The sequence below is a fragment of the Ziziphus jujuba genome, chromosome 4, assembly GCF_031755915.1.
Source record: "Ziziphus jujuba cultivar Dongzao chromosome 4, ASM3175591v1".
Taxonomy (NCBI): Eukaryota; Viridiplantae; Streptophyta; class Magnoliopsida; order Rosales; family Rhamnaceae; genus Ziziphus; species Ziziphus jujuba.
In genome coordinates, this window is record NC_083382.1 from 13,160,747 (window position 1) to 13,178,190 (window position 17,444).

The 17,444-nt window shown below is 33.8% G+C and overlaps 3 protein-coding genes across 5 annotated transcripts; 1 reads left to right on the forward strand and 2 right to left on the reverse strand.

The window, feature by feature from the left end:
- Nucleotides 1-7,247: 7,247 nt before the first annotated feature.
- LOC107417393 (protein IQ-DOMAIN 33) lies at nucleotides 7,248-10,189 on the forward strand. Of its 3 annotated transcripts, none has more exons than XM_016026008.4 (7): nucleotides 7,248-7,450; nucleotides 7,850-7,926; nucleotides 8,026-8,379; nucleotides 8,624-8,830; nucleotides 9,140-9,253; nucleotides 9,330-9,701; nucleotides 9,912-10,189. In XM_016026008.4, the coding sequence occupies exons 2-7, from the start codon at nucleotides 7,855-7,857 to the stop codon at nucleotides 10,017-10,019; spliced, it is 1,227 nt and encodes a 408-aa protein (XP_015881494.3). In that variant the 5' UTR covers nucleotides 7,248-7,450; nucleotides 7,850-7,854; the 3' UTR covers nucleotides 10,020-10,189. The 3 variants fall into 3 exon arrangements, with proteins under 3 accessions (XP_015881494.3, XP_024928370.3, XP_015881495.3); XM_025072602.3 differs by lacking the exon at nucleotides 7,248-7,450 and adding an exon at nucleotides 7,451-7,590; XM_016026009.4 differs by lacking the exon at nucleotides 7,248-7,450 and having other exon boundaries at nucleotides 7,680-7,926.
- A 657-nt stretch (nucleotides 10,190-10,846) lies between these two features.
- LOC107417392 (eukaryotic translation initiation factor 1A) lies at nucleotides 10,847-12,318 on the reverse strand. The gene is made up of 2 exons (XM_016026007.4): nucleotides 12,161-12,318; nucleotides 10,847-11,497 (listed from the first exon to the last, which is right to left on the reverse strand). The coding sequence occupies exon 2, from the start codon at nucleotides 11,477-11,479 to the stop codon at nucleotides 11,042-11,044; it is 438 nt and encodes a 145-aa protein (XP_015881493.1). The 5' UTR covers nucleotides 11,480-11,497; nucleotides 12,161-12,318; the 3' UTR covers nucleotides 10,847-11,041.
- Nucleotides 12,319-12,989: 671 nt separating this feature from the next.
- LOC107417398 (uncharacterized) lies at nucleotides 12,990-17,409 on the reverse strand. Its single transcript, XM_016026016.4, has 11 exons — nucleotides 17,253-17,409; nucleotides 16,370-16,503; nucleotides 15,455-15,536; nucleotides 14,936-15,006; nucleotides 14,724-14,825; nucleotides 14,506-14,595; nucleotides 14,072-14,146; nucleotides 13,916-13,948; nucleotides 13,734-13,814; nucleotides 13,420-13,479; nucleotides 12,990-13,330 (listed from the first exon to the last, which is right to left on the reverse strand). The coding sequence occupies exons 1-11, from the start codon at nucleotides 17,305-17,307 to the stop codon at nucleotides 13,148-13,150; spliced, it is 966 nt and encodes a 321-aa protein (XP_015881502.3). The 5' UTR covers nucleotides 17,308-17,409; the 3' UTR covers nucleotides 12,990-13,147.
- Nucleotides 17,410-17,444: the final 35 nt, after the last annotated feature.

Consider the following 17,444-nt stretch of genomic DNA (forward strand, 5'->3'; position numbering starts at 1 on the left):
AAAAGAAAATCTGTAGATTGGTAAAGTCCTTATATGGACTTAAACAAGCTTCAAAGCAATGGCATCAAAAATTTGATAATGCCATGCTACATGATGAGTTTAAAATAAATGAATATGACAAATATATTTATGTAAAATATACAGAGAATGGATATGTCATTCTATATTTGTATATAGATGACATACTCATAGTACGTAGTGACGACAATATGATCCGAACTAAAAAAGTCATATTACATTCCAAATTTGACATGAAAGATATGAGACTTACTGATACGATTTTAGAAATGAAAATCACGAGGACTTCGAATGGTATCATTATTAGTCAAACACATTATGTGGTAAAATACTAAATAAGTTTAGTAATGATAATACTAGTATAGCCAGACCACCCATAGATATGAGTTTACACATATCCAAAAACAAAGGAGAAAATGTATCTTAAATGGAATACGCAAGGGTGATTGGAAGTCTGATGTACTTGATGAGTTGTACCAAACCAGATTTAGCATACGCTATAAGTAGACTGAGTAGATACACAAGTAATCTAAATAATGATCATTGGAAAAGGATTGTCAGAGTACTAAGGCACTTGCGATATACTTGTAAATATGGACTGCACTATACAATATATCCTGTTGTATTTGAAGAATACACTAATGCAAATTGGATATCAAATATCAAAGATTCAAAATCCACCAGTGGCTATGTGTTCACATTAGCGGATGTAGCCGTGACATAGAAATGCTCAAAACAAACTGTGATAGCTCAATCCACGATAGAATCTGAGTTTATTGCATTAGATAAATATGGTGAAAAGGCAAAATGGCTATGCGAATTTTTAGATGACATTCCTAGGTGACCTAAACCTGTGCCAGCAATAAGTTTACATTGTGATAGTCAAGCTGCGATTGGCAAGGTGTAAAATATTATGCATAATTGAAAGTCTAGATATATTCGTCGTAGACACAATTCCATTAGACAGTTAATCTCAACTGGAGTTATCTCAATAGACTATGTAAAGTCGAAAGATAACATTGCGGATCCTCTAACCAAAAAGTTAAATAGAGAATTAATTGAAAAGTTATCGAGGGGAATGAGATTAAAGCCCATGAGCAAAGTTGATACGACGGAAACCCAACCTAGTTGACTGGAGATCCCAAGATCTGGGTTCAATGGGACAACGCAATTGTAAAGACTAGTATGAATCACTGTGGGGGTTAATCCTCAGTCTATTCCTATGATAAAATAGTGATAGAAAAAGGTTAAACATAAAGTATGCTTTTAATGATTCCTATAAGTGTGTATTTGGTAATCTATGCATAGTTATACTGATTATATTGGAAATAGGAATCACTTATGTGAGAAAGAAGAGTGACCGCTTCAAAGAAGAATTGTTAAGGATGCAATTCTTCAGAAACTCTCGCAAAACTAGAGAGGTGTTCAAAGCCAAAATGAACACAATAGCGAGAACTAAAGTGTACCAAAAAATAATCATGTGTGAACTATATTGTCATTTACACAAACGATGAAACAGTTCAAAGATATCGCATCTACCATTAGTCAGTAAAGTAGATGTAGTCTGACAAGAGAAGGTTCAAAGAGTAACATTTACCTATTCTATGCAGGTTCCAACTACAGAACTTTACTACCAGAGTTGTGCTTTATTTTAGAAGTCAAATCATTCATGTGGGGAATTGTTATAGTTTTGGGCCAAAACCAAATGTGAATGATTTTTCCTTTGATGGGCTTTAATAGCTTTGGGCCTTTGATGGTTTTTTCTAACTTTTGTTTTGAGTAATTTGTGGGATTTGATTAAAATAAAATAAATAATATTTTGAAAATTGTGGGTTGAGAGTTTTTAGGAAAACCAACTTTGTGTTGAGAGTTTTATGTTGGCTCATTCTTTTCAACGTTCTTTCACTTTTCAAAAAACCCAGAGAAAAAGTTTTAAGAAAAACGTGAAAAACGAAGGAGAAATTATAGTGATTTGCATAGTATGGTAAAGTGAAAATACGCAAAAAGTTCAAAGGAAAGGTTCTGGAGGTGCCGTGTTCAAGATCTTTACAACCGTTGTATTCTGGGAGACGATCATCATAAAACACCTGTACTGGTGGGTGAAAAATATCTTAAGGATACTATGGTACCACACCGGTCTCGATCAAACATCTAAAGAGCATATTACCATTAACAAGAACATATAGGTTTTAATTTGTTTTGATTATTTTATGTAATTTTTATTTATGTTATTTTAATTTATCTACATGTATTTAAATATATATTCATACATATTTTCCAACGAAAACACCACTTGATAAACACAAAATTTGATAAAAATTAAAGACAATGCACTCATAACGATGTTATATACTAATTCACCAAAAAAAACTCCACCAGGTTTTAAAGCGACTTTCATTAGTTTCATTCTCTCCATAATAGAGCTAAATTTCATTTTCAAATTTATAACAAGTTTTTTATATTTATTAATTAAAAATAGAAGGTGAATTTTCATATTGACTTTCTAAAATCAAAAAGCTTTTATTTATTATATTATATTTTTCTATGCATCATTATAACTTTATGATAATTAATACAATAAAAAAATATTTTTACATTTCCTATACACCATTATTATTTTACATTTTCTCATGCAAAATATATATATATATATATATTTGAAGTATGTGATTGGAATAGTTTTATAAGTTCCACTCTTTAGTTTAAAAAATTCTTTATGATACCCTTTATAATAGAATAATATGCTATTTAAAAATTGTTGATGAATTTAGGATTCGATTTCAAAAAAAAGGAAAAAAAGAAAAGAAAAGATCATTGTAGTTGAGCCTTATCCCTCTATATATATATGTCAGAACCCGTCCAAGATCTCTCATCAGAACCCTAGACAAGCCCTAATTCCAGGGAAACACCATCGAACCTTCCAACGGAAAATACGGTAGCATCTCCCCTAAGGATAGGACTTACCACAAAATTCTCTGCACATAAAACACACTCCAATAAACACCACCTTATTCCTCTTACTACAATTTGTTTCCACAAATTTACAGCACTTCAAAATAATAACAGGGAATCAATAAGTAATTAAACAAATATTTGTCCAATCCGTATATAGAGCGTTATACAAATAAATATGACTTTAATACAATGACAGATAAAGAAGCAATACAAGATGAAGAGGAAAAAGGGAGGAAAAAGCTTCTCTGGACTTTCGGCAACAAACCAAGACGTCGAGTTCGCTCCGACAATCAACGTCGACTAACCTGGACCTAAGGGAACGGAATTTAAAAATATGAGATGCTAATCATCTCAGTGAGTAACCCAATCTACTATACAATAATAATAATAATAGAATGATAAATAACTTAGTTAATTGATGAATAAAAAATAAGTAAATAAATAATAGGTAGTTAAAAATAATATTTTCCCTCAAAACCCTCACGATTCACTCTGTTGGAAAAGCTTCCTTTTTAAAACACTTTCGCAAAATCCAATCTTTTATGCTCCAAAAATCAAGGAATAATTAATTTAATAAAAATTTAAATAATCCAAATACGAATAAAATATAATAAAATAAATTTGGAATACTTGCATTAAAGAAATATAACATAAAAGTGAAATTCAATATATGATTCGTAAAATTTAATTTAATAAATAAAAAAAACAGTGTCAAAAATATAATATAAATAATTACAAACAATCTTGTGAAATAAGTGGTAGAAAAATACTATAATATTTATTTTGAAATATTCAACAAATCTATATAATATTTTTATGGCAAGATGCATTTTAAAAACATTAATTTAAAATAAATGACATAAAATATGAATAAATACATTTTAGAAAATACTAATTGGAAATAGGTGATAAAACAAATTAAATACATTTTATTTAAATGTTGCTTTAAAACTTTAGGATTTAAAATTTATATCTGAAAAATAATACTTGACGCACCACACTATATACCGATGATGCCGTACGATACTCAGCGTCCCGAGTACCGTCTGTGGGAGGTTAAAGAGAGAAACTTGCATATGGTCGCTTCGCCCTCCCGACAACGCCGCTGCTTAAACCGTCATCCCGGCTATGGAGGGGGGTGGCTTATGGCCAATATCAAACTTGCCTGCCCTTGGTCCGATGGCAACTCACGGGAGACATTATAACTTGTGCGCACATCCATATACACAGTACAGAACACCAATATTGTATGAGTGCGTCTAAAACAAATAACCATATAATTTTTAAAAATAACAATTTTTCCAAAACTCATCGTGGGAATCATACTATTTTTCAAATTCACCATCCCACATTTTTCTTTAATATCACCAGCATAAATCTATCGATAATATATAATTTTTCTCATATCATAAAATCAACTAGATAATATTTCAAGTGCATAAATATATATTTTGATAGCACCATAACTTAAACTAATATTTTTCTTGAAATCTTTAAAATCAAATTATGCCAAAAATATTATTAAAACCACATGAAATTCATATATTCTCAAAATAATGTAAACACATTTGTTATGCATTATAAAATCAACATCAAACTCAACAATAATTAATTAAAAACCTTAAACCATAATTTCTTTAAAATCCCAAATACATTTTTCGCAACAACACATATATTAAAAATATTATAAATTGGCAATACAATTCTAGATAGAAATTCTCATAATATCGAACACATAAACATATTTTTGAAATATTCAATTATGAAATATTCCAACAAATTAATTTAATAATTAATAATTTCAATTTCAATTTCAATTTCACAAAATTCTTTAGATCAAAATATTTCTTAATATATAAATATTTTGATTCACTCAATTGAGCATCAAATTTCCAAATATAAATCTACTAAATATCTATCATATAGAATATCAATTTCAAATATTCAATTAATACAAAATATTCAAAAATTTTATTTTCGAAATTAATTTGAAGGTGGGCCACTCACCTTGAGTACGCAATTAACCCAAGATCCTCCATGGGATCAATTCCACGATGCACATGTGCTCCTAGAACAACAATATTATATAACTCAAATAAGTTAATATTTTATTCAGGTAAATAATACCCGGTACCCTGGGGTTTAACATAAACGTTAACCAAAATTTGTGAGTAATATACCGAAACAAAGCTTATGGAACGAGGATCACGGATTGAGGCTTACCTCCCGGAGATCGGACCCATGGTGATCGAGATCTCGTCGGAAATCTCTTGGAATTCAAGTCCTCGATTCTCTCAATCCGTCGTGAATTGGAGGAAAGAGACCTCGGATTTGGGTTTAGGGAGGTCGAATTAGTGGGAAAGGATAGGTGGGGTGATCGGAAACTTACCGGAATTGGGTTTTCTAGTGAGCCGCCATGGTCACAGGAATCCGCCACCATCAGCGGCGCTTCCAGTGGCCACTGGCCATGAAACTTGGTGAAGTGGTAGATCTGGTGATGGGTAACTCAACGAGACCGACGGTGAGGCAAACGGAGGTCTGGTTTGGGAGATATTGGCGAGAGAAGAAAATCAACTACTCGCCGAAAAATGCCCCGATCCGGACGCGTTGCTGGGGATCTGGCAGTGATTTTTGGCTGGCCGGCCGGTTTTCAGGTGGGCTTCAAGCTAAGGTGGTGCATGTGGCTTAAAAGTGATTGGACGGCATTCAACAGTGGTGGTCGGTGGTGGTAGCTTCTCTCCCCCTATCTCTCTCTCTCTCTCTTCCCCTCTTTCTCTCTCTTCCCCCCGGCTCACGTGTTTTGGCCAAAATAAAAGCCACCCATGGGTGACAATGTTCACTCACGGGATTGGCTGAAAATATGACATGTGGCACACATTGTTCACTCAAGTCAAAATATATTAAAATATTACGGTATTCGGAAAACTTTGTATGTCCATAATTTTCAAACCACATGTCCAAATCTGATGTACCACTAGTTTATGAACTCGTATCAACAAATACTTCACAACCATGCATGAGTCAAAGCTCTACTTTGCATGACAAAAAGTCAACTCCAGCACTCCTTGGACAGTTTGGATCTCAACTTGTTTTGCTCATAACTTTCAAACCGTAGCTCCGTTTTTAACATGCTACTAGTCTATGGATTCGTGACAATGTGTACTTTTTAACGGTACTTCGGTCAATATGAAATTCCATCAGAAGTAAAAAGTCAACATTTGATCCATTTTCGGTCAACGACGATCAAACCAGGTCAACGAAGGTCAAACTCGGTCAATCTTGATCAAATTTTAAAAATTTCGATATACTTCAAGACGGGATGTTACATATATATATATATATATATATATATATGCACATAAATAAATACATATGCATATAACTTTGTTATGGTGAATTTGTATGCTCATCTCACATCTTATCAAATATGTGAATTTGGTGGGATGTAAATTGAGAATTCGCACACCAATTTTGGCAATAGACAAACGCTTCAGTTTTGTAAAAAATAAAATAAAGATGTTTGGGTGCCCAAGAACTAAAACCTTAGAGACAACAATAATATCAATATGTGGCCATCTAACTCTAAAGTAGATCCAATTTCTCTTGGGTGCTAACTTGGTATCAAGGCCCAATGCTAGCTGTAGTTGAGGTAAAGGAGAGAGAGATCGTGGGTGTGAGAGGGCTGTCATGATTACAAGCAGAGAAGATATATAATTGGGAATGAGAATGAGAGATCCATTATTATCCTCATCCTCAATTATTTCCACGTGAAAATGGCGGCCAATAGGAGAAGAATATGCTAATGGACCACTTCTGGTTCTGGAATGTTAACAGCCTCATGGTTCTGGAGTGTTAATTAGTCTTCTGATCTTATCCCCAAGCTACAAAAGCCTGCTATTTTTTTTTTATATATATGCTAATTACTCCTCACTCTCTGCATAATCAATTGCACATTTCACTCTTTACAATTTCATAATTTTCTTTCTACCATAAGCAATTATATAAGTGTCTTGACTCTTTTTGTGTACCTAAATGGGTAAACAAATCTGCAAGGAAATTGTTTTTTTTTTTAATCAAATAAAGGGTTTACATAGCCACTAAACGGTTTAAAGTTCCAAAATGGATACGACTTAAAAAGTCCATGAAATAAAAGGAAAAGATATTTCATATTTTGGCACAGTTTCAAGAATATAATCGTCAACCCAACATCAGCATGACTGCAATAGATACTTGGCTTTAGACAAGATTCCTATAAAGTAATTGACATGTTTTATTTTCAGTTACAAAAGAAGTAAACAACTTGCAGCAACCCAAAAAACCAAACCAAAAAAAAAAAAAGGGGGGTTACTTTGGGAGGGGGCAGAAGCAGTAACCAGAAAGGAATAGACATAACTCAATTGGCAAGCAAACTTTATGAGCCCAATCTGCTGCTAGCCATGTGCAAAAAGCGTACACAAAACCAATAAAACCCATGCAGGTCTTTAAAATCCCATCCTTTCTATCTAATCTTAACTTTTTCAGCCTCTATTATTATTTGTTTTTTGTTGATTAAAGCACAAGTCCAGCTCTAAAGCTCGGCAAATTCTGTTTATCTTATAGCTTAATCCAAGCTAACATGTGGGTTTTTTTCTAATTTATAACTCTATTATGTTTTTTCTTTCTTTTTTTGTCCCTCTAAGTTTATAAAGTAATAGCGTCTAGAAGCTTTTCTATGGTTTAGTACACTTGTGAGGAAATGCCACTTCCTGTATTTCAACTTTTTTTTTTTTTTTTTCCCCTGAACCGTATTTAATTTTGGGAATCTCAACAAGCCTGGATGGTTTTCACTATACTAGTAGACAATCTAATTGAGTAATTTTCTCTTTGGATTGTTCAGATGAGATGGGTATCACTAGGGGGTTGGTTAGGATCGTCTTCACAAAAAATCGCTCTGCTGGGGTTCCTGACAGCCATGTGAGTATTCTTATGCTAAAATTCAGATTTCTTAGATTGGCTTTTTTGATTTTCAGCATAGGTTTTTTTTGCCAACATGGTATTCTTTAAATTTGCCAGGCAAAGAGCAATGTGATAGAAAGGAAAAGATGGAACTCTGTTAGATCATACTTGTGTGGGGATGAATATAATTCAGTTCTTGCAGAGGAGGATTCAGCTTCAGTTAAGAGTTCCGGGGTTACTGTAACACAGTTCAATTCAAACCTTGAAGAGGAGGATTCAGGCTCGGTTAGGAGCTCTGAAGCTACTGTTACTCAGCCTTTACCAGCGGACTTGGCTGCTAAGGATGGAGTTCAAGGAGATGAAGAAGCCAAGGAAGATATACAAGTACAGAAGCATGACAGCTCGGTCTCCAAAATAATGCATGAAGATCAAGCTGCAGTAACCATCCAATCAGCATTTAGAGGATTTCTGGTTATTCCACTCTGTCAGAAATACTATATTTTTACCAGTAACTCATAATATTTTTACTTCTTTATGTTAGTAACTCATAGTTCTTTTGTGAAAGCTTTTTGACTTGAAACAAAAAATTAAATGGGATTGTGATCCTTGATCCAAGTAGTTCAGCAAACAGAGTTTCCTGAACTTTTCTTACATATTGTCTTTGCTGCATTTGAGTCTTTGGCTACTTGAAGTCTCTGGAATGGTTGAATTTCAGGTTAGGTGTAAAAGTGAAGGAAACAGGTCAAAGGGTGGTGAAGAGGAGACCGTTAATGGAGTGGAAAGTCCAAATAGGGAGTCTCTTGGCACGTCAATTGAAGTCCAAACTGGAAATTCAGTGGAAATTCCCTCAGCTCAAGAAGAAAGAATGGCTGTTCATAACCGAACATACAAGAAAGCCAGAACTCAAGTTACGAAGCTAAAGGTAGAATGAATCTGTTCTATGCCTAGATTCATTGGTATCGAAGGATAAGTTGTAGGTCATGCATTTTTTCAGTCCGCATGTGACAGTTCTAAAGAAGGGTGTTTTATGATCAAAGGATAGTCTTGCAGTCAACTCAAAAAAGATAAGATTGATATTCTGAAAAAAATTGATAATCAGTGCAGTTACTAAACTTGAAGCAGAATTGCCATTCCAAATTTGGATTTTATTTATGATTTGGAAACCTCAAGAACTTTGAATTGGTATTTCTGAATCCAACATTATAGCTGATGCCAAAAAAAAATTATACAGGAAGATTGGGATGATAGCACCGTGAGTAGCAACATATCAAAAATGAGAATCCAGAACAGACTGGAGGCAACCACCAGGCGTGAGAGAGCACTAGCTTATGCTTTTTCGCAGCAGGTTTATCTTAAATTCTTTTTCCGATTCGACACTGAGTATAATTTTGACTTAATTTTCTTACTCTCTTTTCTTATAGCTAAGAATATGTTCAAAGAAAAGACAAGCTAAGTCGGATGGTACAGAGCCTGACATGGGCTGGAGCTGGCTAGAACGATGGATGGCAACACGCCTCCCGGAGAGCTCCTCAGTTGAAAGCCGGATAAACATGCAAATGGAACCAAGTAAATGCAAACAAAAGTTCATGATAAGCAAAAAACTTTTTGATGTAGCAGTTGAAGAAAAAGAAAGCTGTGGATCAAATGAAGTTTCTGTCTCATTTGATAGCTTTTCAGTTGGAGCAGCAAAAGGGAAAGATGGCCTTGAGCCTAGTTATAGGTTTAAGGCTACAAGAACTGTGTCGAGGAGAAAATCTGCTCCTGACTGTCAGTATGCAAGAGGTCATGTCAAGGTAGATATCATCTTAACTAAACTTATAGTCATTGCAACATAGCATACCAAACTCATGAACTAGGAGCCAAGCAAAACTCTTAACAAGACAAATATCTTCAAGGATTTCTGTATGAATTTTGGTGTTTGATCTTATGATAGATGCATTCTCAGAACTTAATTGTTTATCTGCTGCTTTATCGATTTGACTCTTCTTTTCATATTTCTGCAGGTAAGCAAGAAGGATTATTATTCAAGAGAGGCTGAAAAAGAGAAAAAGCACAAAGCAAAAAGCAAGCAGCTAGAATCCAATGCAAATGTGCTTCATCTTGAAGATTAATGATATCCTCCATCTTCGTGGAATAAAAGTTTCCTTTCACTGCTTCGAATGCATTTTGTTATTTCATAATAATTAAGTGAATTCCTTTGTATACCTCATGAATCAAAATCATTCTCTTATTTGAGTAAATTCAATGGGCATTAACCAGGACCACCGAGTTAACAAAGTTATTTTGTTTGTTGGTTATTGAACCAGAGAAACCACCACAGCTAAAACTGGGACAATGCTAGTAAATAATGGCTCGACTCTAGTCATATTATTGATTGAACAAAAACAAAAACGAAAATACAATCCTAGATGGAAATAAGAAGGTTAGAATGGCACTGTATTCGCGATTATGTATTACTTAATTTGTTCATGGATAACAGCATAACGTAGCATTTTTGGCTTTACATAAATTAAGCAGTGAATTAATTAAATTTTACCTTTTCATAATGTATTCAAGAAGTATCATCCCAAATTATCCAACCTAATAATAATATTAATAACTATAACCAAATACAGATTTTAAAAAATGATAAAACACAAGAAAAAAAGAGACCATTGTGTAATGCATTGTCACTTAAACCATCGTAAATTCCTTTGTATAAAGGACAGAGACATTGCATAAAAATTCCAAGGAATCCCCCATCCCACTTTATATGTATTTAAAATAACGAAAAACCAATCCATCCATATGCCTTTATATGATATAAGGTAAGAAAAAGCATCATCTCTACCAAATTATCAGCCAAACTTTTAAGGGCTCTTGCTTCAACTTCCAAAACGATACAAAGTTTTTAAGCAATAGCATCAACAACAATGTGACAGAAAAGAGAGAGAAGACAGAGCTACAAGCAGAGATCTTTATAGAGTTGCAAAAGTGCAAACAAGATAGATATATTAGTAAGAGAAAATGTTACAAGGAACATAACCAACCCACCACATTATAAAGTGCAACTTTGACTCATATCACCGTAGTCAAATAGCACTTTATATAATTGAACATTAAAAATGCAAATATAATTTGATTTTCTTTTCCCCTATATCTTATCAATATCTTCATCCTCAAACTCAATGTAGTCATCACCAGCACCTTCTTCCTCATCTTCAAGACCTCCAGCGATGCCTTCATTGAGACGGGTACTCTCCGGTAGCTCACCATACGCCTTAAGAAGCCTAGCCTCATCAGGCATGTACTTGAGGATCACATCAGCCTTGTCGTCCTGGTAATCACGAAGACCGACGAGTATAATATCTCCAGCTGCAATCCAAACTTTCTTGTGCATTTTCCCTCGTATATGGCAAAGCCGCTTGGTTCCATCAATGCACATGGCTTCACAACGGCCATTACCCAACATTCTAAGCACCTGAGCATATTCCTGACCGTCTTCCTTGAAAACAAGCTCACGCTTCTCATCATCAGCTTCATTCTTTCCTCTCTTCCTGTTCTTTCCTCCTTTTCCCTTGTTCTTCGGCATGGTTACTGTTGATTCTTTCTATTGACAAATTACAATGAAAATAAATTAAAAAACAAAAAAGAGGTCTTTGAATTCCAAAGATATCACCAACTTATCTAATTCATAACTTATATTGAGGAAAAACTCAAACTTAAAAACCCTATTGTGAAAATAGCAACCAAAAAAAAAAATAAAAATAAAAATAAACAAAATAATAAAAAATAATAAACAAAAGTTAGGTCAATGTTAATTCAAAAGATAAAAAATAAAAAAAGTTAGGTCAATGTTAGTTCAAAAAATTTATCAACTTTATCACTGGAAAAAATAATATCGAGCTCATTCAATACCCCAAACCAACCCAAAAAAAAAAAAAAAAATCAAACAATATTAACTTTGATGCTTTTCAGTATTTTCAGCTTCGCTTCACAAAATTCAAACATATTATACTGTCTTAACAAGAACACACACACACACACACACACATATATATATATATATATAGATGGAAGAAAAAAAGCTATTAATTTCGCATAAATTAATAACCAATTTACCCTAATAAAAAATATAAGAACAATTTAATCACAAAATTAGTGGTCGATCTAGCAATTTGAGACCAAGAATCCGAACGAAGCCAACCGTAGAATTTATGAACAATCAAAGAATGAAAAATCAAGAGGAAACGAATGAAAAGCCGAAGCATACCTTTGTGCTCGCGAAAAGGTCAAAGCTTGAAGAGAATCGAACAAAGCAACCTCCAAATTATCAAGTTCTGAAACGAAGCCCTAGGTCGTTTTGTACCACAAAACGTCGAGTCGGTTTCCAGCTGGAGCGGGCTGAACTTGGCCCAGCCCAACCCCCATATTGCATTCGAGCGATCAAGTTTCAAGCCCAACTAAACGACGTCGCATTCTAGTGGCCCATAACAGCAGTCAAATAGAAGACAAAAATATGGAAAATTTGTTGATCATCGACAGAGCTAAAGCCTATTGATAAATTTTAGTTCGGTTAAAATTTTCTATTCATAGAATGAATCATTATAATTCTATATATACACTATAAATAACAATAATTTCACCATTTCAATTTGAAATATTGTTTATTTGCTGATTTAATTTTATGAAAAACTTATCATTTTCTTGTTATTCTTTTTCCTTCCAAAATCTTCTTCTTTATTCTTATTTTTTGTTATTCAATATCTTCCTAGTTAATTTCCCAATTCTTTGTTCTAGTACTTATTGTAAAATAATAATAATAATAATAATTAAGTAGACAATTATACATATATATATATATATATATATATATATATGTGTGTGTGTTTAGGTTGGACACTTGAAGGTATTCAACCGATCATTTTCAATATTTTGAATTAAATTAGCATTGCATTTGTAGTATGATCATCAATGATGCAGACTTGCAGAAGCAGAAAAACAATAATAATAAAAAGAGGCGCATTGTAAAAATAAAATTATTTAAAGAACCGGAGCTTGTGCATAAACTAAAATTTGTAAATTTAAAAAAAAAAAAAGTCTTACTGAAATTTGTGTGTTGTTTTCCATCTCCAAGTGGGAGTGGAATATAAATATACATGTTCATCAATAACAACAAACTTTTGATGGTGGAATGAATTAGAAAGATTTCCACTTACAAAATGTAATCATATGCTCAAGACAACCAAAAAAAAAAGAATCACACATCAGAACCCAAAATGTCTTTGGTCAGAGAAATCCGTACAGGGTATGACCGGTGTATTCTTGTTTTCAGCAGTGGGGCTTTTTCCACATGGAAGTTGCTGAGGCCGTCTTTGTTCGAGCTTGTCGTTGATTTCTCAATCACACTTGGCTCTTCAGCTTCAGCAATGAATTGGAGGCCCTGTGTATAGTTGTTGTTGCATTGCGGTATTAGTGAGTTGAAATGGTATGCTAATGCTAAGAAATGGGAAAGAGTGAGGCTCTACATACCTTGACTGTTTTCTCCTCAAATTTTATTGTTGAATGTTTTGCTAAAGTTGCAGAGACATCCTACCAATGCAGAAATTGATCAAATAAATGAATTTATTGAATGAATAAAGTGAACAATGAAAGAAAGATCACGAGTTGATGACATTATAAATACTTGTCTCCCGGAAAGTAGTGAACAAGGGATCAGATTCTAGAATAGCAAAAACCAGAAAGCATCAAACTATGCTGGTGATCTTGAATGGCATGTAGATAGAAATCTTGCAAAGCATATTTATTAACTGATACAGAACCATTTGCACATAGAAAAACCTCACCTTAAATGGTTTAGTGTCCAGCGTATCTTTAAAACCTTCAGCTACTTGGCATAGATACCAGAGACCAGAGTTTGTCATATCCTGTAAGATTTTTTTAGACATAATAAATAAATCACATAACACACTTAAAACTGCTAAAGAATGGAGAAGGTACTCATTTGAGTGCATAATGAGAAATTGACCTGTTTGCTCTCAAGAAGCTCAAGTTTTCCTTCCTGGTCAATGATTTAAATAATACAAATAAGTATCATTACCACTTATTTAGAGTTTGGCATGCCAGAATAAAATGTAATATATATATATATATATATTTATATTTTGAAAGTCCAGCAACTCACCAACCCTGATACCATTTGATGGATTATTTCCACATCAAAATCAATTTGAGAAAGGCTCGACTTTACTTCATTTACCTGCATGCAGAAGAAGTTGCCAAGACACATAAGGATAATTCATAATTCAATAGGAAATGGCAAACTGAGATGTGCCCTTGTCTCTCGTATTATCTCTCTTTTCTTTGTTTATCAATTACCCAACCAATAATCAAATGGGACTGCATATGCTAATGAAGGAGATGCATTCAAGGAATTCAACATTCATGGTAGCATTAGAAAGACATCCACTTTGCTATTAATAAATGAAGCACTTGCTAGACTGGAAGGTATTTTTTCTCTATGAGTTGTTCAGTCGAGCAAAGGGAAGGATTAAAGAGAATGAATTTGTTACATATAAAGTAATATATCTAGCAGAAAAACATATAATTATTCCATACATCATTTGCTATTTGCTGAGATATTTCCTTCTGCTCCTCTACCTTCCAATCCAAGGTTTCCAGCCTCTTTGTCAGATGCTTCTTTGTTGACTGCATAGAATGATGATAGTAAGAAAGGTATTCCAACACATATTACAAACGGTTTAAGGCGAGGATTGCCATCTGGAAAACGGTTTAAGGCGAGGATTGCCCTCTGGAAAAGGCCAACTAGTACTTACAGCTAAAGCTTCATGAACATGCTCTAATTGCTTTGACACAGTTGCAACAGCATTCGCCATATTATGCTTTGTCACAAACATTACATCAGAGAATGACCAGCCCTGCACATATCATAATCACACCATTAAACAGAAATAAAATATTTCCATACAATTGCAGTAACAATGAGAATAAAAATGTGCCCCTAAGGATCATGAGTAAAAATTTGTACCTTCCACCACATGTAACAATATCCCACTGCACCAAGTGCAGCAGCTGGCACAATGTAAGAAGCATAACTCCCTATGTCAATATGAAATTTGTCAGCGTATCTATGTGATCAAGGTCTAAAAATGATACCATGCTCTTGGTGTGAAGTAAAATAAGGGCTGGAAATGCTGATTCAATCCCAAACTGTATACTTAACCAACAAAGCTAAGGCTCAAATATTCTTTATCCATCTGCTTATACAAATGTAGTTTACGAAGTAAAGTTGATTTAGCTTCTTTATGGAGTTCACTTATGATATCTTCTCCTGGACTAGTTTTGGTTTTGGAAAAATAAAACGTAACAATTTTTTTATTTTTTATTTTGACAAACAAGTAATATGTCAAAACTTCATTGGTTCAAAATGAAGGATTACAACTTCATGTTTCGCCCCCATGTAGAGCATAACTAACATCTAGAATTAAAACAAAATTAATCTACCGGATCCTAAAAAAGAACATGCAACATAAATAAATGTAAGTACCACTAGAGGTGGATTTCCCATTGAACACAGTTACAGGGCCCGATAAGCTTAACTCCCTGATCTCTTGTGCCAGTTGACGGATCTGAAGGTAAGTAATACACAAAAGTATATTAATATTATAAGATGTAGATAACTACCTACCAGCATCCCGTCAATTTTACTGATGAAAGTATGGAGAGAAGGAGGGCCCGTAAAGGATAAGGCCACCTTGGAGCCTTCATTCCCTAATCAAATGATACAAGGCTTCTTTATCACTTTTATGCATGCAACTGCTATTGCAAGTAGCCAAGGCCATTTATCAGAATAATGAGCAGTTGACAAGAGCACAAAATCTCTGTACCAAAAACCTTGCAATTGCTCTGCAAAACGTGACCAAGAAAAGGTATGGGTTCATCCCTTTAAGGGAAAACACAAGGAGTAGTGATAACACTCGCACCTACTAGCAAGCAACTTAAGGAGGTTAAAAAGACACTCCAGATCCTTATCTCCTATGCAATTGGTTTCATCAGCTACGAGTTGACGACAATTGACTGATCATTGATAATATTTAAGCCAAAGATCTAAATTAAACCAGCACAACTTGCAGGACTTCGTATTTGATGACTATTGATTTTCCATGTGTTGTGTACGTCTAAAATTGAAAATTCTATTTTATAATTGTTAAGTTACCACTGGTCCCAAAGCCTAAGATGTTAGAAGTAGGCCCAACTAGTATATTAAGCTAACACATATTTTTAACACTCCCTCTCACGAGTCACGTGAGGACCTGCCCAGGTCACCAAGCTCTTAAGTTACCACTAATCCATAACTTACATTGTTAGGAAGTGAGCCCAAGTAGTTATAGTATATTAGGTTAATTTAGAGACTTTTAACAATGATCAAGGAGTATGAAACCAAGGTATTCAGGAGCAATACCTGTGCGGCAATAAGTGTACTATCAAATTTGTTATTCGAAATCTCAGCGTCATTTACACCTGTGAGCAACTCCTGAAGCTGCAGTATAAGATCAGACAATCTTCCACTCCTTAAAACAATCGAACCAGTCAAACCTGATATGCCATAAAAAGGAGGGGAAGAAATGGAATTGTAGTCAAACAGTGACAGACGTTAAATGGCACAGATCAAAGAAACCACCACTTTCATTGATGAAGAAACTATACAGTCCCTCTAGTGACTAATGAACCATTTCACAAAACGAGAAGTAAAATGCTGTTTTCCATGAATTATTCTATCTCCGCCAATTAATATTTCGCTTGTTTTTTCTTGCTGCTCGTTGGAATTACCCTTTAATCGTATATTTGATGCCAAAAATAAAAAATAAAAAATAGAAAGCCACTACAAAGCACTATAACTGTATGAGCAATCAAATTCCCCAGAAGACAACAAAAGTAATGAATAATTGAAAACATGACACCATGAAAACCAAACAACAAATTATGATTCTTTTCCATATAAACAAAAACCCACTACCATAAACTTTACCAGGACAAATCCTCATTTAGTTAAAAGAAATGAATTTCATTTATGACCGTGCTGGCATACGGAAAAACAAAGTTTCCCATCCATAATTTGAAAGAAAAGTATCAATTTTTGTTTATATCAGAATCCTACAGTTGCCCTGTTACTATTATCATTGAAATTTCAATAATCTAACACAAAAAAAAAAAAAATGATTCATTAAAAAGAAAAAAAAAAAAAGTTCCAACATAAAACTGAAAAATTTGAAATTTATCAAATACGATGATGATAAATACAAGAGACCCAGAAAAGATAAAAGAGAAAGAAAGAAAAAGAAAACCTGCACCGACGAGAATGAGAACCTTGGAGGAGGTAACACCAGCTTGCAACGCCATTTCTTGGCTTTCTCTTCTTTCTTTTGCGCACCACTTTTCCCCACACAACAAAATTACATTTTAATCATTTTCTTTTTTGGGACACAAATTTAACTAGACCAATGATGTTGACTCACTTAAAAATAATATTAAAATTG